At 52.7% G+C, this 19,476-nt stretch overlaps 1 protein-coding gene across 1 annotated transcript; it reads left to right on the top strand.

Moving 5' to 3' along the window:
- The first annotated feature begins 15,370 nt into the window (after positions 1-15,370).
- LRRN1 (leucine rich repeat neuronal 1) lies at positions 15,371-18,272 on the top strand. Its single transcript, XM_036266939.1, has one exon. It carries the CDS (start codon positions 15,371-15,373, stop codon positions 17,519-17,521), a length of 2,151 nt encoding a protein of 716 aa, XP_036122832.1. The 3' UTR covers positions 17,522-18,272.
- Positions 18,273-19,476: the final 1,204 nt, after the last annotated feature.

Genomic DNA, 19,476 nt, shown 5'->3' with positions numbered 1-19,476 from the left:
AGGACACTAGTCATCACATTACCCCACCCCAGTGCAGTGTGACCTCCGCCTAACTGATTACGTCGGCAACGTTGCCAAAACCAGGGCACGTTCTGAGGTCCAGGGGGTTAGGACTTCAGCAGATCTTTTGGGCGTAGGACACGATTCAACCCAGAAGAGGTTTTTGTTGCAGATCACAGGACTGGTGCTAAGTGTCCTGGTCGTTTTATGTACATTAACGCCCTTGAGACTTGTAACGACATGAAGAGAGGCCGCTGACCAAGCACAGTGACTGGTGTGCGCACCGAGCTGGCCCCGATGCAACCCGCCGGCTCCTCCTCGGAAGAGTCGCCTTCCCGGTGTCGCGTTTTCTCACCCCCTCTTCTTCTGGGGGGACACATGGAGAGAATTTCCCGAGTTCTCTAAACCCGTTCCCACCTTTGCCACGATCGTACAAACTGGCCGCGCTCGTTTGGGGAATTACTTGAACTCGCGTCTTCTGCGATTATCCCGCCCAAAGAGAGCACTCAGAAATAACAACTGTGTTTTATGGAAGGCAGCCAAAATACAAACCAGAGCGGTCCGTGCTCTCCCACGCAGGCTTATTCATTCCTCAGCCCTTCCCGCGTGACCCCACTGCGCCCCACGACCCGGCTCTGCACAAATTCGCCATCAAACGCTCTTCCCTTCCAAAGAGTTGAGATCACCGTGCTCTCCTGTAGGGACTGCCGAGGGTCAGGGCGTCGGGGACGGGGTTAAACACTCTTTGTTCCGCTGGTTTTCTGTGCACAGTGTCCTCTGCCAACTCTCACTGGCAAAGGCAGAAAGGACAGCGGGTGCTCGGGGTCCCGGGTGGGACCTGGGTCTATGATGCAAACTTTGGTTTGCCTCATGGCGAGGGTCCGGACAAAGGAATTCTCTCGGAATTTCCTTCTGGATTCAGTTAGGAACATTGTGAAGTGTGCGTGGCTTTCTCATGTTTGCCTGTTACACTCCGTCGTCCATACAGCTGTTTCAGGTGGGCCTGGTTCTCGGGTGTCGCCGGCCCCATAAGCGCCCCACCATCTAAGCGGTGTCCTGTGACATACCTTTGTTCGTTTCAGCCACCGTTCATTAAACACTCGTAGCACCTCTGAAGATGAGCAGAGCATCCCCCTGGCCTTCGATCGTGAGCTTGGAGTCGGGTCACCTGTCGGCACCAGCTCCGTGGGCAGAGGGAGGGAACAAGGTGACTTGGAGCAAAGCCAAGCCACGGCCCCTGGGCCCAGGCCACCGTGCCTGCCAGGCCCTCTGTGCCCGTGAAGGTGGTTGGGCGGAGCTCCGCCCAGATGGCCCGCGGCTGGGCTATTTCAACTCGGTCTGCACTGTGGCCCTCTGCGGAGCTCTTGAAAACTGTACTCATTCCCAGACTCCAGCCCAGACCTCCTTCATCAAAATCACCACCAGGCTTGGAAATCTGCGAACAGCCAAGTGTGGGGACGTAGGGCTGTGCTGCCCACGTGGTATCTGGCTGTTTAAATGTGCGGGAAATATAATATTAAAACGTGAAATAGGTTCGCGGTCACACCAGCCACGGTCCACGTGCTCAGCGGCTCCCCCTAGTGGGCGGTGCCGATACAGAACCTTTCTGTCAGGGTAGAGGTGCCCTGGACACAGGTTGGCACCGCTCCTGCCTCCTTCCGAGGACCCACCTGTCTGACTACTTGCGTGTTTGTCTGTTCTCCCCCGGGGGGTTATAGGCCCTAAGGGCAGGGGCTGGCCTTCCTGGCCCTGGGACACAGCGAACACCCAGTGAGTGTTTGATTTCATTACCTGGATCTAATGAAGTCAGGCACCCATTGGGTGGACTCTTTTGCATTTAGACTGATTCCCGAGTTCATCGGGCCTGCGGGAAAGGAATGGCAAGCGTGCGCGTCGGCGGGGAGCACTCGCTCACCGCCGCGCTGTGCTTCATGTGTTGGAGATAAGAGCGCGGCTTCCCACGCGCACACGGCTTCTCACACGCACGGCTTCCCGCGCGCGCACGGCTTCCCACGCGCACGGCTTCCCACGCGCACGGCTTCCCACACGCACGGCTTCGCGCGCCGCTTCCCACGCGCGCCGCTTCCCACGTGCACAGCTTCCCACGCGCGCCGCTTCCCACACGCGCACGGCTTCCCACACGCACGGCTTCCCACGCGCACGGCTTCCCACACGCACGGCTTCCCGCGCGCGCACGGCTTCGCGCGCCGCTTCCCACGCGCGCTGCTTCCCACGTGCACAGCTTCCCACGCGCGCCGCTTCCCACACGCGCACGGCTTCCCGCGCGCACGGCTTCCCACGCGCGCACGGCTTCCCACGCGCGCGCTTCCCACATGCGCGCGCTTCCCACGCGCGCCGCTTCCCACGCGCGCACGGCTTCCCACGCGCGCCGCTTCCCACACGCGCACGGCTTCCCACGTGCACCGCTTCCCACGCGCGCCGCTTCCCACACGCGCACGGCTTCCCACGCGCGCCGCTTCCCACGCGCACGGCTTTCCACGCGCGCAGGCTTCCCACGCGCACGGCTTCCCACGCGCCGCGGGCAGGAAGCGCCCCGGCAGGACGCGCATGTCTGCAAGCTTGAAATGGTCTGTCTGGGTCCCTGGCAAGCACGTTTGAGCGGACTGAGTTGGTTATTTCATTTACTCAGTGAGCGCCCAGGACGTCGATGCCCGCCCAGTGCCGAGCCCTGGTGTCTCCTTGTGACCAGGACAGAAACAGCGTCCCTGCCCCTGAGACTCACTGCCTGGCAGCTGGCCAGGGCACCCCCAGACAGACTGGCATCGAAGGGGAGTGTCTCGGGCTCTGTCCTCCGAGGCCTGGATTCGCACAGAACTCCCTCCACGCCTGGCTCCCAGGCCCCGGACAGGTCACCTAATTTTTCGGAGTCTCCATTTCGACATCCATAAAAATAGGAGAAACAATGGTTCCCCGCTCACAGGGTGTGAGCATCAGCGAAGCTCATGTGAACGCTCAGTGCAGTGCCTGCTGCAAAGGAACAGCTTCAGCACCGACGGCTGCGGGTCTCAGCTGGTCTGGCAAACACCCCGCGTGGACGGAGACCCAGGAGCTGGGCCCCGCCTATAAGGCTAGAGAATACTCCTTCTTCGCAGAGGACACTGTCTTTCTTGTGCTGACAATTTCGCTCCCTTTGCTCATTGTTTATCTCTTTGCACCCAGAATAACTGAGCTCAGTATGTAAAGGTGTTGGTGAATGCCCATCTCTTGTTTTATTGTTTTGTTTCTTTGTTTGGCGAAGGATTTAACTGTTAGATCCTAGACGATTGGGAATGAAAATGCTCCGTGTGTCCCTCAGCCTCTCATAGTACAGAGAGGCACTTGCTTCTTTGTTTAATCCTCACCTGAGGACATCTTTATTGATTTCAGAGAGAAACATCAGTAAGAGAAACATCGGTCGGCTGCCTCCCATACGTGCCCTGGCTGGGGATCAAAGCCACAACCTTTTTGTGTACGGGACGATGATCCAACAAACGGAGCCACCTGGCCAGGGCGAGCAGTATGCACTTTGTGACCTAGTGCAGAGGAGCACCCTTCAGAGACTTACCATTAAACTGAAAAACTGAGCCCTGGCTGGTGGGGCTCGGCCATCAGAGCGTCGGCCTGGGCTTGATTCCTGGTCAAGGGCACATATCTGGGTTGCAGGTTTGATCCCAGCCCTGGTCAGGGTTGTGAGGAAGGCAACTGGCGGATGTCTCTCTCTCCCCTCTCCCCCTTCCATTCTATCTAGAAATCAATGGAAAACATCCCCAGGTGAGGATTTTAAATAACTAAGTAAACTGAAAAATGGAAATCCTAAGCAACTAGCATGTGAAGATTTAATTAGCATTCTCTCATTAAAAACGTGTGACTTTTTTCTTCCAAAAATGACGTCGCCTTTGAAAACAGGCTCTGGGAACGAGCTGGGAACGGGGTGAACTTTGAAGGCAGCCACGTGGTGCTCGGGTCTGCAGGTTGAGTCCTTTCTGAATCCTGCTCGTTCTCTTGTCTGAGGGGGAGGACACCTGCTTATATACCTGTACGTGGCATTCAAATAAAATGAAGTAAAAATCTTGGGACCTACCTGATTCTCTGTAAAAGTCAGCGCGAAGCAGACATAACCCCGCACCTTTGCTTGAAAGCCTTCTAATCATCTAGAAGTCTCTCCTTAACCGAGGGTGGAGGGTGTCGCCGTGGCACCCTGGCTACTTGGCAGACCAATGAGCCACAGGGACCTTGTCTGTGATTGGTCGAGCTCCAGCCGTTGGGAGGGACCGGGACTGTTTCAGGAGCTGTGCACGCTCCCTGCTAGCCCGCCTGTGCTGTGCCCTGATGCCCAGCCCTTCAGGTAGCATCGGGGCTTCTGAGGGTGACCGTGCGCCATGGGGGAGGTGCTGGGGGTGTGCGCTTTGGAGCCAGGCGGCCTCAGTTTGAACCCTGCCCTGTCCCTTCTTAGGTGCGTGTCCTGAGCAAGTTGCTATCTGCGCCTCGTTTTCCCGGTGTGGAGAGGGCCAGCCAGACTGCCTGCCCTGCAGGGAGGGCACGAGGGGAAATAAAGAGCCAGATAAGGGATGGGCTTGGGAAGGAAGAGAGGGAAGGAGGGGGGGGAGGGAGGGACATCGTTTAGCTGACCTGACTTAATTTTGGGGAACAAGTTGGCCATCGCATGATGGAGCTGCCCACCCTCTCCTGGTGACCTAGGCACAGGTCGGGATGGTGGGTATAAACAAGCCACTGCACTCTCCTCTGATAGAAGCCGAAGTCCTTCAGGGATCTGTAGACCCCCCGCGTGCCCGTGCCGAGTGCCCGAGACTACACCAGCCCCAGGCAACGGAAGCAGGCGGGGCTGCATGACAACCCCGAGTTTGGGGAGGAGGAATGAAGTGGAGCTTGGCCTCCAAACTCGGAAGGTCCTCCCCACAAAACAAGAGGTCGTGGTACCTGTGCTGGAGATCCCCAAGGCCCCATCCACCCTTCCCAGCTGTGTGTCCACAGTCCACGGGGAAGCCACCTGCTCACCTCTGACCGCTTGGAGCCAAATCAGAACGAGACGTAGATGCCACTCCCAAGGACACCGCCTCAGCACCCCCCCCCCCACGCCGTCTGCTTCATGCCAGCTGCCCCGGGGGTGGTGACCCCGGCTTGGAGACCAACTGCCGACGGGCCGGGGTCTTCCTGTGCCTCTGGCGACGGGCCGGGGTCTTCCTGTGCCTCTGCCGACGGGCCGGCGGGGTCTTCCTGTGCCGCTGCCGACGGGCCGGGGTCTTCCTGTGCCTCTGCCGACGGGCCGGGGTCTTCCTGTGCCTCTGCCGACGGGCCGGCGGGGTCTTCCTGTGCCTCTGCCGACGGGCCGGGGTCTTCCTGTGCCTCTGCCGACGGGCCGGCGGGGTCTTCCTGTGCCGCTGCCGACGGGCCGGGGTCTTCCTGTGCCTCTGCCGACGGGCCGGGGTCTTCCTGTGCCGCTGCCGACGGGCCGGGGTCTTCCTGTGCCTCTGCCGACGGGCCGGGGTCTTCCTGTGCCTCTGCCGACGGGCCGGCGGGGTCTTCCTGTGCCGCTGCCGACGGGCCGGGGTCTTCCTGTGCCGCTGCCGACGGGCCGGGGTCTTCCTGTGCCGCTGCCGACGGGCCGGGGTCTTCCTGTGCTGCTGCCGACGGGCCGGGGTCTTCCTGTGCCGCTGCCAAGGAGCTGGGCCAGCTCCGCTCCCCAGGGCATCGCCAGGGCATCGGCAGGGGATCCCTGGGTTCTGCGTCCCTTTCAGAGTAGGTCTTCCAAGAGAAAGGAATGCAAAATCAATGTTTGTAAATGTAATGTTCTCTTAAAAAGCACTAAACACACTGTGAACCTCAGAGGAAGGGGGGCAGGAAGAAATTAACCAAACTGATGTGCATGACCAATGGACACAGACAATAGTGTGGCGAAGGGGGGTGTTGGGGGGTCAATGGGGGGAAAAGGGCAGACACCTATAATACTTTCAACAATAGAGATACATTTTTAAATATAAAATAAAATAAAGAATAAAAGTAAATGAAAAGCACTAAAGCAGCTCTGAGCAAAGGTGCCTCCTGCAGTACACTGACTTTCTGATGATACGTTTTCACACGTGGACCCTTTGCCAGTAATACTGTAAAACTCCTCTCTGGTCATCCAGTGACCAGATACTCCCGTGGCTAACACGCTTTATCGGGGAGGTTATTATTACTGCTCAGTGACTCAGACATGGCACCCTGGCCCCGGGCCACGCACAGCCTCAGGAAGCAGATGGGTTCGTCCGGCTGCACGGTTGCACATTTTGGGGTGGATTTTGGAGCCCGTGCTCGCCTCTCACGTGACTGTGAGACTCGGCCCGCCTTGCCTACCCAACCCCTGCACGCACTGCAGCCTGAGACCCTCGGCGAACCCAGACCCCAGGCGCCCCTAACCTTTTAATACCGCAGCAGGTTGGGGGGGGGATCATCTCACTGAAAATGGCTGGAAGCGTCATTTTCAGCACTAGGGCTGGTCGATAAGATGACTTCCCGAGGTCCCTTTCGGCCGCAGAAGCTGTGACCTTCCTCTCAACCTACTTACTCTAAGATAATTAAAGCAGGACACAGTTTCTAGACTTGCTCAAGGTCAGGGAGGAAGTTTGTGCTGGAGCCAGAGTGAAGCATCCTTTCCTGGCGCCGCGTCCAGTGGCCGGCACACCGGCCACGCTGGTTGGGTGATGGGGACCCTCAGGAACAGCGCCTCCTGCAAAGACCCTTTGTAAGCTCCACTCTGTCCTCGCAAGGGGACACACTCGACTGCTTTCTCGGTGCCTTAAGGAGACCGTTCCAGCCCTGCCTCCCAGACGCGCCCTCCATCTGCCGGTGTTTCACGTTGGATAAGTGTGACCAGGGGGCATCATTTTGGAAAACGGTTGGAGAACGAAATGTAAGACGTAGAAAGGGTCAGGAGCCAGACAAAAGTCCAAGAAACCACCGTCTTTAAAAATAGCCCTTGCAGATTCAGCACTCAGTGCATCTGCATGACCTCTCTCCTTCCCAAAGGAAGTGAAGGGAAGGCTCCGGGAGCAGCCTGCTGCAGTCTCTCCGGCTCTACCTGCAGGCCGCCCACGTTGCGGGCCTTTTCCAACTGGTAGTCGCTGATGCCCCCGGGTACCCTGTGCTGATGTGGACCGCGGCTCGGCCCTGCCATCCTCAGCCCAGCGGAGCTCAGACCCAGCAGGAGACCTGGGACCCGCGGCTCCCAGCTGCTGGGCCAGCGCCAGGCCCTCTGCAAAGCTCTGCGTCTCGCGTCTCCCGTCTCGCTCGAATTCTCACCACCCGCCCGGAGCAGGTTTTATGGTCTCCCTCGTCCCAAAAAAGAACGGAGCCTCGGGTAACATGCTCAAGGTCACACAACTGAAGCTGAAACCAGGTCTGTCTGCCCGGAAGGCACCCTCAACTCCGCACTAAACTCCAAAATGCTTCAGACCTGCAGGTCTCGAGATCAGAACTCTCCTTGGCCTCCAGGCACATGGGGGGTGGGGGAGAGGGCGTCAGTCCCCCGTCCACCTTGCTGTATCACCCTCTCCCGCTCCCGGCACCCTCCCCCTACCATGTCTAGAGGGAGAATTTGTAATGAGACAATGCATTTTTTTTCTTTATTGATGTTAGAGAGAGGGAGAGAGAAATACTAATGAGAGAACTTCGATTGGCCGCCTCCTGCATGCCCCCCACTGGGGACCTGGCCCACAACCTGGGCATGTGCCCTGACCGGGAATCGAACTGGTGACCTCTTGGTGCAGGGTCACTGCTCAACCACTGAGCCCCACTGGCCAGGCCGGATGATACATTTTTTTAACTAGAAGGGAAGCTTACAGGAACAAAAAGCCCATTTCCCCATTATTCAAGCCATTTCCAAAAACAAATACACCAATGAGAATGTTGTATTAGCTCTGGATCTAGGTACTTGGGGACCCATAGAACTAAAAAGTGGTTTCTCTAAACATCACGTACATGGTGTGAATCTGAGCACCAAAGTGCATGTCTGAAGAAGGTATTCTTCTTCGTAGTTGGGGATCAGCCTTTTAGTTCATTGTCGTGACTACCATGTTGTTAATTTGACGATATTGATTTCCAGGTGGGAGGTTTGGTTTTCATCCTTCGAGTGCCAGGATTTTAATTTAGCCACAGTGCCACATTCGGCCTCTGAATTTTTAACACTATTAATTCCAGTAATGCTGGTTGAAAATATAATGGAAATGGCGAACAATAGAAATGATGACTTCTTCCAAGTACCTGCCATCGCCGAAGGGTCCTAAAGAGAGTGCTCGTTCATGACTTCCCAGCAGCCCTGCCGGCGGAGCTCCCGGGGATTTCAATGAGCACGCGAGCTCACTCTGCGCTGGGCTCCGTCCCGGGCTCTGGGTCGAAACTTCAGCTGGATTATTTTACGAAGTTTATCGTAATGTTCCTCTATGAAGTCTGTAGAGCTAGCCTTAATTTTAGCCGTGGAAACTGAGGCACAGAATTCACGGTCTGTACAAGGTGAAGAAGTCAGAATCTGAAATCAGATCCCTTGACCCGACAGGACAGACTTCTTCCGCCGAGCCGAGAGCCGTCTGGCTTTCGGTGTGACGAGAACGGATGTACCCAGCCTGTGACTGTGAGTGCTCCCGTCTCTCTCCCAGCCCCGTGGGAATTTAATGCGTCAGGGTCCCAGCCTGAAGTGCTGCCCAAGAAGGCGGCTGCGTGAAACCCACATCCCGTCCGACCTGATCACTCGGGGGAGCTGGGGGTCAGTGCCAAGTGCCTTTGGAATGTCACACTCAGAGCGCAGTGACCCAAATAGATCTCACTGGAAAAAGAAGCCTCCAGTCTAACGATGTCATTGTTGGCGGCCTCTTGGAAATGTATCCCTTGCCAATTCTGGGCCTTTAAAGCCACGGTCTGTTATTGAAGGGATCATTTCTTTGAACTGCCAGACTCGTTTGTGGAACACCATCCTGGTAATTAGCAGGACGTCTTCTTGTCATATTTGACCGACTTAGTCCAGTCAGCCCTAGGAAAAAGCAATCTCACTTAAAAAAAAAAAAAATCTGTGCCAGCCATTTTCACTTGTTACAGAATTTAAGAGAATTAATTCCTATGTGAACGCTAAAAGTGGGACTGAATTGTGATTTAATTTTGTTGATTATGATAAAAAGATTAAATTTTCCACCTTCCATTTTTAAGTAGACAGTTCAGGAGTGTTCGATATATTCACGCGTTGTGCGGCAGGTCTCAGACGTCTTGCAAAACTGATTCTATGCCCATTAAGTATTGATTCCCCCTCTCTCCTTCCTTCAGCCCTTGACAAGCTGTTCTACTTTCTGTTTCTATGATCTTGACTCCTTCAGATACGTCCTATGAATGGGATCATACAGTATTTGTCCTCTTGTGTAAGTCCTTGACTGGCTAATTTTCTTGAGGCTCGTCCATATTGTAGCTGTGACAGGATTTCCTCCTTTTTTAAGGCTGCATACTATTCCATTTTATGTATACGCCATATTTTCTTTTTCTGTCTATCCATGAATGGACACGTGGGTTGCTTCCATCTCCTGGCTATTGTGCATGAACAATGGTGTGCGAATACCTCTTTGAGTTCCTGCTTTGAATTCTTTTGGCTACATACTCAGAAGTGGGGTTGCTGGATCATACGGTAATTCTGTTTTTAATGCACTATTTTACACTCCCACTACCAGTGCACAAGAGTTCCAACTTCTCCACATCTTCACCAACGCTGCTTATTTTCTGTTCTGTTGACGGTGGGCATTTTCGGGGGCGTGAGATAATATCTCACTGTGGTTTTGATTTGTATCTCTCTTATGATTAGTAATATTGAACATCTTTCATGTCTGTTGGCCATTTGTGTGTCTTCTTTCGAGCACTGTCTGTTGCTATCCCTTACCTAGTTTTAATCAGAGTTGGTTTTGGTTTTGTTCTATTGAGTTGTAGCTGTTGTTTCAGAGGTGTTGTAGCTGTTGTTTCAGAGGTGTTGTAGCTGTTGTTTCAGAGGTGTTGTAGCTGATGTTTCAGAGGTGTTGTAGCTGATGTTTCAGAGGTGTTGTAGCTGTTGTTTCAGAGGTGTTGTAGCTGATGTTTCAGAGGTGTTGTAGCTGTTGTTTCAGAGGTGTTGTAGCTGTTGTTTCAGAGGTGTTGTAGCTGTTGTTTCAGAGGTGTTGTAGCTGTTGTTTCAGAGGTGTTGTAGCTGTTGTTTCAGAGGTGTTGTAGCTGATGTTTCAGAGGTGTTGTAGCTGATGTTTCAGAGGTGTTGTAGCTGTTGTTTCAGAGGTGTTGTAGCTGATGTTTCAGAGGTGTTGTAGCTGATGTTTCAGAGGTGTTGTAGCTGTTGTTTCAGAGGTGTTGTAGCTGATGTTTCAGAGGTGTTGTAGCTGTTGTTTCAGAGGTGTTGTAGCTGATGTTTCAGAGGTGTTGTAGCTGATGTTTCAGAGGTGTTGTAGCTGTTGTTTCAGAGGTGTTGTAGCTGATGTTTCAGAGGTGTTGTAGCTGTTGTTTCAGAGGTGTTGTAGCTGATGTTTCAGAGGTGTTGTAGCTGATGTTTCAGAGGTGTTGTAGCTGTTGTTTCAGAGGTGTTGTAGCTGATGTTTCAGAGGTGTTGTAGCTGTTGTTTCAGAGGTGTTGTAGCTGTTGTTTCAGAGGTGTTGTAGCTGATGTTTCAGAGGTGTTGTAGCTGTTGTTTCAGAGGTGTTGTAGCTGTTGTTTCAGAGGTATTGTAGCTGATGTTTCAGAGGTGTTGTAGCTGTTGTTTCAGAGGCGTGGGCTTCCTTGCGTGTGCCGAACATCGGCCTGCTAACACATCCATGGTCTGCAGAGACTTTCTCCGATCTGCCGACCGTCTTTGTACTCTGCTGCCTGTTTCCTCTGATCTGGGGACCTTCTCAAGTTTGATTTAGCCCCGTCTGTGTACGTATCCAAGAAATCACAACCAAACCCAATGTTCGGAAGCTTTCCCCTGCATTTGCTTCTGGGAGTCCTCTTCTTTTAGGTCTTACATTTCAGTCTTTATTCCATTTTGAGTAAATCTTTATAGACGGTGTATGGTAAGGGTCTAACCTCAGTCTGTTTTTTTTTTTTAATCCTCATCCGAGGACATTTTTTCATTTTTTGTACAGACAGAGTGGGAGGGAGAGAGAGGAAGAGAGAGAGAGGGAAACATTGATGTGAAAGGGACACATCGAGTGGCCGCCACCCGCACGACCAACCAGGGCCGGGGACAAACTGCAACCGAGGTACGTGCCCTTAGCGGGAACCGAACCCGGGTCTCTCCAGACCGCAGGCGGACGCTCTAACTGCTGAGCCAAACCGGCCAGGGCTAACCTCAGTCTTTTGCGTGTGAAAGCCAACACCATCTGCTGAAGAGATTATTCATTTCTCATTGTGCCGGCTTGGCACTCTTGTCAAAGCCATTTGCTCTTACTCTGGGTTCTCTCTTCCACTGGTCTGTATGTCTGTCTTCATGCACATATTACACTGTTTTGATTACTGTTGCTTTGTTTATGTTTTGAAGTGCGAGGTCTTGAATACTGTTCTTTTTCAAGATTGCTTTGGCTATTTGGGCTCCCTTGACATTCCATATGCATTTTAAGGTCTTTTTTTTTCTCTCTCTACAAAAATTGCTGTTGAGATTTTGATAGGGATTGAAGTGACTCTGTAGATCGCTTTGGATACTGTGGACATTTTCACAGCGAGCCTTTCGATCCATGAACATGGGATGTCTCTCCACCTATTTGCATATTTCATTTCTTCTAGCCACGTTCTGTCGTTTGCAGGGTGCACACTTTCTGCCTCTTTGGTCCAGTTTACTTCTAAATAGTTCATTCTTCTTGATGCTCTTGCAAGGATTTTTAGGTGTTTATTTTGTATCCTGCAACTTCGCTGAAATCATTTATTTGTTTGAACAGTTTGAGGGGGTTTTTTGAGGGGCATCTTTAGGGATCATAGGAGATCATATCATGTAAACAGACAATTTAACTTCTTCCTTTCCAATTTGGGTGTCATTTATTTCTTTTTCTTATCTAATTGCTCTGGCGAGGACTTCCAGTACTAAGTTGAATAGAAGTGGCTGGAGTAGTCATCCTTCCATTGTGCCTGACCTTAAAGGGATAGCTCACACTCTTGCACTAATACATTAGTTTAGCTGTGGGCTTTTCAGTATGTTGAGGCCTTTTCCTTTTATTCCTAGTTTGTTGAGTGTTTTTATCATGAAAGGGCATTAAATTCTGTTCAGTGCATCAAGGATATTGGTCTGTAGTCTTCTCCTCTTGTTGGGATAATCTATTTACTTTTAAACAAGTAGTTCCTGAGACATGTCTTATGTTTTAAATGTATAAAATGGTTTGAGGAGTCTATGGAGCTTTGCTCTATGTATAATGTCACATTCAAAATTTAGGTTGAGGAAAAACTGCTGAAGAGAAGTCGGAGTGGTATACACAAAGGAACATCTTAAGCACCACCTCTTGTGTTAAGGACGTTTCATTCTCTGCTCCCAAAGGAGCCAAATGCAGGTTTGGGAGAGGAAAGCGTCTTCTGTGTGCTGGATACGGCCTCTGACACTCTGAGCGCGTGTGGTTCGCTCACCGCTTGCGTGTTTAAGAGGTATGCACGTGTGTCGAAGACAGACTTGAGTCTTCACCGCTTGCGTGTTTAAGAGGTATGCACGTGTGTCGAAGACAGACTTGAGTCTTCACCGCTTGCGTGTTTAAGAGGTATGCACGTGTGTCGAAGACAGACTTGAGTCTTGCAGTACAATGACCTCGAATCATATCATTTAAACTAGAACAGAGGCATTACTCGTAACAGTATTCAAAGTGTAGCCCCTTTTCAATGGCAACAGGTTATTTGGGGAGTTTTTAATATTCATTTTACTCGTTGCTATATATTTCCTTAAATTAAAAAAAAAAAAATCAAAGCATGAGCATTAGTTGACATTCCAGGCCAGAGTTATGAAGAGTAGCTTAGTGTTTTGGTTTTCTGTCCGGAATGAAGACGAAGGAATAACACGGGGCAGGCACTGTCTGAACATCGCGCGTGGGCACTGCACCTGTTTGGGGATGACGTCAACTGGAAACAAAAAGAGTGGAATACATTTGTGGGACCTTATTCTCTGAGGCATGTGTTCATTTTATAGAATATCCCGACAAAAGTCGGGATCAGGTACTTGTGTAGTATAGACATTGTGCATATGTGTGGTATGTGGCCTAGTAACCAGGTGAGGGAGGGGGATGCTGGCGTGTCTCCTCCCCACAGAGAGCAGGGACGCCTGCAACACATTCATCCCTTCTCCGGCCTCCCGCCGGCCAGGTCTGCATCAGCATTTGCTCTTGATTCCATCATGTTAGACCAGTAATTTGGTTTGCATATTTTGTAAAACAACTGTGTGTGTGTGTGTGTGTGTGTGTGTGTGTGTGTGTGTGACTTTTCTTCTTTCTTCCAACATGGCTCTTTGTGTCCTTGTGCCTCCTGGTGAGTCACCGGGTGACCGTGTTTGCACAGCTGCTGCTGGATGGAGAGCTTCCCGTGGAAGGCTGGCGTCGAGCACGTTATACACGCCACGCGCGAATCCTTACAGTCGTCTCACGAGGGAAGGGAAGCGGTAGCCGCTGAAGTTCCTTCACCACCCAGAGCTGACGTTCAGTAAGGAAGAAGAGACCGACGTCCGGAAACACAGAGCCCTACTTTAATACTTGGGCGAGGGCCCGGCTGGTCTTTGGAAAGCAGTCCGCACACTGGATGCATAATGGCTTTTCCCCGATGGGAGTCTAGAAACGAGGACCATTAACCACGAGTGTTACCTTCACCAGCAGGCGAGCAGTACGCCTTTGACCTCGGAAACCTCGTTAAACCCACCGATGCTGCCAAATCAGACCAAACGCCTCCCGCTTGCCTTCTTTCGCTTGTCTTCCCACAACCGCTAGGTGGCTCCAGTAAAAGATGCCTATAATGAACGTGTATGAGCAGTTACTATCTGTTAGGCGCTACCCTAAGCTTCTCGCAGACCCCTCTAATGTTCTCAATAATTCTATGAGAGAGGCACCTTTATGACCTACCCTATTTTATAGAAGATGTTTTTTTTAATTTTGTAAAATGTTTTTTCTTTATTGATTTGAGAGAGAGAGGAAGGGAGAGGGAGAGCGAGATAGAAACATCGATGAGAGAGAACATTGATTGACTGCCTCCTGCATGCCCCTCACTGGGGATTTGGCCAACAACCTGGACGTGTGCCCTGACCGGGAACTGAACCAGTGACCTCTTGGTGCCTGGGTCCATGCTCAACCACTGAGCCACACTGGCTGGGCCCCTATTTTATAGTTGAAGTTGCTGAGCTTCAACAGGTTTAATAATGTTTTCCATTTATCCATGGTCTATAGTTACTAAGTGGCCGGTGACATCCGATGAGACTGATGAAAGTATCCTGTGATGTTTCCATGCCTGGATGTTTGTGTTTAATGACGACCAGTGGTGTGGCGGGACACACCCTCTTACTGTTCCATCACCGTCAGATGGGGCTATTAGACTATGAGAAGAAAACGATGTTTCCTTTTCTAGTTGGATTAAGCTCATTTTCTGCACAAGAAGAATTGAGCGAGAAAGGTGTTGGCTGAGAACGTCTACAGAATGTACCATTTGGGAAAGAAAGAACTACAGAAAACATGACGGACTGATTAAAATATAAGTAACTAAAAACAGACTGAGATTTAATGTGCTGCCTTTTATGTTTTGCTTTTGACCTTTTTGATTTTTTTTCTTCCTTTCGGTGCCGTCAACATATGTAGTTTGTAAAGTCACTTTGTTCCGTGGGTTTTTCTGAGTGTTCCTATGAAGTATGTGTGAGTGTGTGTGCATGTGTGTGTGTGTATGATGATGATGATTTTACCCAATAATATAAGCAGTCCCAATTTAACTGTGAAAGTGGTAAGTACTTTAGTGTAGTAAGTGGACTAGAGTCAGAGAGTCATGCAATTCCACAGCTTGTTGAGTTATTTTGGACATTCTGCCGTTAGATTTGCGGGGGGTATGCCTTTCCGTAGACCATGCCAGGCTGGGATGTAGGAAGCATCAGGAATAAAGGTAACATCTGTCCTGATCTAATTTCCAGGCACATCTGCAGACTTGGATCGGGCCACCGAGCGGTGGGCATGTCTGGGATCGAGAAACACAGCTGAACCTCCGACGTGCTTCCTGCCTTCCGAGAACCCCAGGAAACCACCCCTTCGGACCCCGGAGCTCCCCAGCTCGCCAGCGAGCCTCCGCTCCCATGTTCAGAGCCCCCGCCTGCGGGCCTGCGGTTCACCCCGGAGTGTTGGCCTGGTGCTGAGCGGCGCCAGGGCGGGCGGGCTGGGCGGCCAGCATGGCCGGGATGAGCCTGGCTCTGGCAGCCTCTCGGCTGGTGCTCAGCCTGCTGCTGACGTCGTCCGCGGGGTCTGCCCTGCACGGCAGCGAGTGTCCACAACTGTGTGTGTGCGAGATCCGGCCCTGGTTCACCCCGCAGTCCACGTACCGAGAGGCCAGCACCGTGGACTGCAACGACCTCCGCCTGACCAGGATCCCCGGCAACCTTTCCAGCGACACGCAGGTGCTCCTCCTGCAGAGCAACAACATCGCCAGGACGGCGGATGAGCTGCAGCAGCTCTTCAACCTGACGGAGCTCGACTTCTCCCAGAACAACTTCACCAACATCAGGGAGGTGGGGCTGGCCAACCTGACCCAGCTCACCACCCTGCACCTGGAGGAGAACCAGATCGCCGAGATGACCGACTACTGCCTGCAGGACCTCAGCAGCCTGCAGGAGCTCTACATCAACCACAACCAGATCAGCACCATCTCGGCCCGGGCTTTCTCGGGCTTAAAAAACCTCCTCAGGCTGCACCTGAACTCCAACAGCCTGAAAGTGATCGACAGCCGCTGGTTTGATTCGACGCCCAACCTGGAGATCCTCATGATCGGGGAGAACCCCGTGATCGGGATTCTGGACATGAACTTCAAGCCCCTCTCGAACCTGAGGAGCTTGGTCCTGGCGGGAATGTATCTCACGGACGTCCCTGGGAACGCCTTGGTGGGCTTAGACAGTCTCGAGAGCCTGTCTTTCTATGATAACAGACTGGTCAAGGTCCCCCAGCTTGCCCTGCAGAAAGTTCCAAACTTGAAATTCTTAGACCTCAACAAGAACCCTATTCACAAAATCCGGGAGGGGGACTTCAGGAACATGCTCCGGCTGAAGGAACTGGGGCTCAACAACATGGGGGAGCTGGTCTCCGTGGACCGCTATGCGCTCGACAACTTGCCCGAACTCACCAAACTGGAAGCCACCAACAACCCCAAGCTGTGCTACATCCACCGCCTGGCGTTCCGGAGCGTGCCTGCCCTGGAGAGCTTGATGCTGAACAACAACGCTCTGAACGCGGTGTACCGGAAGACGGTGGAGTCCCTGCCCAACCTGCGCGAGATCAGCATCCACAGCAACCCTCTGCGCTGCGACTGCGTCATCCACTGGGTGACCTCCAACGCGACCAACATCCGCTTCATGGAGCCGCTGTCCATGTGCTGCGCCACGCCGCCCGAGTACCGCGGGCAGCAGGTGAAGGGGGTGCTCACGCAGGGCTCCAGCGAGCAGTGCCTCCCCATGATCGCCCGCGACGCCTTCCCCAGCCACGTGAACGTGGAGGCCGGCGCCACGGTTCTCCTGGACTGCCGGGCCATGGCTGAGCCCGAGCCCGAAATCTACTGGGTCACTCCCCTCGGGAATAAGGTGAGCGTGGGAACGCTTTCGGACAGATACCGGCTGAGTAGTGAAGGCACCCTGGAAATCGCTGACATTCGAACTGAAGACTCGGGGAGATACACGTGTGTGGCGCAGAATGTCGAAGGGGCCGACACCGGCGTGGTGACCGTTAAGGTTAATGGGACCCTTCTGGACGGGACCCAGGTGCTGAAAATATATGTGAAACAGACAGAGTCTCATTCCATTTTGGTGTCCTGGAAAGTTAACTCCAACGTCATGACGTCAAACTTGAAGTGGTCATCGGCCACCATGAAGGTGGACAACCCGCACACCACATACTCGGCCAGGGTGCCGGTGGACGTCCATGAGTACAACCTCACGCACCTGCAGCCTTCCACGGACTATGAAGTGTGTCTCACAGTGTCCAGCGTCCACCAGCAGACTCAGAAGTCCTGCGTGAACGTCACCACCAAAACCGCTGCCTTCGCCCTGGACGCGTCCGACCGGGAAGCCAGCGCGGCCCTGGCCGCCGTGCTGGGCTCCGCGTTCGCCGTCGTCAGCCTCGCGTCCACCGCTGCGTACGTCGCCAGGAGGTTCAAGAGGAAGAATTACCACCACTCATTAAAAAAGTACATGCAAAAGACGTCTTCGATCCCGCTCAACGAGCTGTACCCGCCGCTCATCAACCTCTGGGAAGGAGACAGCGAGAAGGACAAAGACAGCTCCGCGGAGACCAAGCCGAGCCAGGTGGACACGTCCAGGAGTTACTACATGTGGTGACCCGGCGGCGATCTCGCTTCTGGTAGTAGGGAGCACAAAGACGTTTTTGCTTTATTCTGCAAAAGTAACCGGTGGAAGACTTTTGTATTTTTGACTTTCCTAGGATGTGGCAGCGTGGAGAGCACGTGGCGGGAGATTTCCCATTTTCCAGCGCAGCGTATCGCTAGAGCTCGGCGGGCTGTGGGCTGCCGGCGTGCGTTTGGTTTTTATTTTTATCATTATTACGATTATTATATTATTATTATATTTTGTTTTCGTTGTTATGCTAAACTCAGTACTGCTGTTCTAACCACCATGCTCAATAAAGTGATGAATCACAGGGTGGGGTCGCCCTGTGCTTTGCCCAGTAGCGTGACCTCGGTCTGCAGCCCTCGGCGGGAAGCACCGTGTCCTCCAACGAGCTGCTGTGCGGCCGCGCGCGGCGTGGAACCTCCTGCGGCATCTGGTCTCCGGGCTTTCAACTCAAGCAGCTAAGTCTAGACTCGTGCCCTGCGTGGAATGATGTTAGTTGATTGTACTGTAACGTTGTATCAGCTGAACTGAATGTTTGCCTTTGAACAATGACTTTCCTTTTTTGTAATAGAGGCTTAGAACAAGCTAACCGGCAATAGATTTTGACACGTCTACCCGATTTTTTTAATGTAACAAACGACATGTTCCTTGTTACCTTCTTCTTTTTATCTTTAGTAGCCACTTTTAAAAGACAATAATTTCATTGTGTTTCACTCAGCAACACGTGGTGTATAATGAAGACGGAACTATAATAAATTAGTTTTGTTCTGATTTTTAGAACACTTGCAATAACGTATCGTTTCTAGTCCATGCTAGTGGCCGTGTGGCGGCAGTTGGCACACCCCTAAGACCAACCACCAAAATAAATCAGCTACAGCTGAAAAGCTAGGCCCTGAAAAGCGTGGAATTCTTTTTTTAGGGGAAGAAATAGCTATTTTGATGCAGATACTTTAATGAACAGGATTTCTATATTTTAAGTAGCACTGACCTGACCTGATGGAGGGACAAAGTTCGGATGAAGGAAAGGTGTATTGCCGTGGCTGAGCGTAACCTAACATGGCAGAAGGAAGCGAGCGAGCTACATGACATGTGTCACATTCTGTTTCTGTAACAGTTTGTTAAAATCTGATTTTTTAGTAGTAGCCACACAGTCCACCCACGTGTAAAGCAGAGGCGGCATTCCAGAGGTATGACATGTCCTTCCTTCTCTAACAGCTGTCTCCCCGCTTGGCCTCGTTAGGCCCAGATGTGTGGGAGTGGTGGGTGGTAACAGAGCCCCTGTGAGCTGGGCACGTGCGTCCAGATGCGACAGAGACCCGTGTGCAGGATGAGGTGTGTCCTGAGAAACCTGTGTGACATTTGAAACAGAAGGAGGTAGACTGAGTTAGGAGGCGGGCTCCCCGGGGGTCGGGGTGGATTTAAGGGGGTAGTGAGAGGAGAAAGGACTAGCTTGAAACATGATTGATGAAGCGGGGACAGAGTCAAGGCTGTTCCTGATGCCACCCCCCGCCAGGGACTGTCACGCCAACCCCAGGCTGGAGGAAGAGGGGAGCGAGCAGGTACCAGCTGGGCAAATCAGCGGGGGGCAGAAAGTGCAGGGAGGCTGGCTGAAGGGTTTATTTCCTTACCGAATTCCTTCCTGACTCACTCGGAAAGGCAAAGGGACCGCCACTTCCCTTCCCATTTGTAAACATAAAAGACTTTCAAGTGCCTAAGCCAGCGAGCGGCAGCAGAAAGGCCAGGACCAGAGCTCCAAGCATCTGCCCCCCTAGCTGCCCTTTGTCCCCCACAACTGCCCTCTGTCCCCCACAGCTGCCCTCTGTCCCCCGCACCTGCCCTCTGTCCCCCACACCTGCCCTCTGTCCCCCCACACCTGCCCTCTGTCCCCCCGCACCTGCCCTGTCCCCCGCACCTGCCCTCTGTCCCCCCGCACCTGCCCTGTC

This window comes from Molossus molossus, unplaced genomic scaffold (genome assembly GCF_014108415.1).
Source record: "Molossus molossus isolate mMolMol1 unplaced genomic scaffold, mMolMol1.p scaffold_m16_p_18, whole genome shotgun sequence".
Taxonomy (NCBI): Eukaryota; Metazoa; Chordata; class Mammalia; order Chiroptera; family Molossidae; genus Molossus; species Molossus molossus.
Note: the sequence above shows the minus strand (reverse complement) of the source record. Positions and strands in the feature narration are given on the sequence as shown.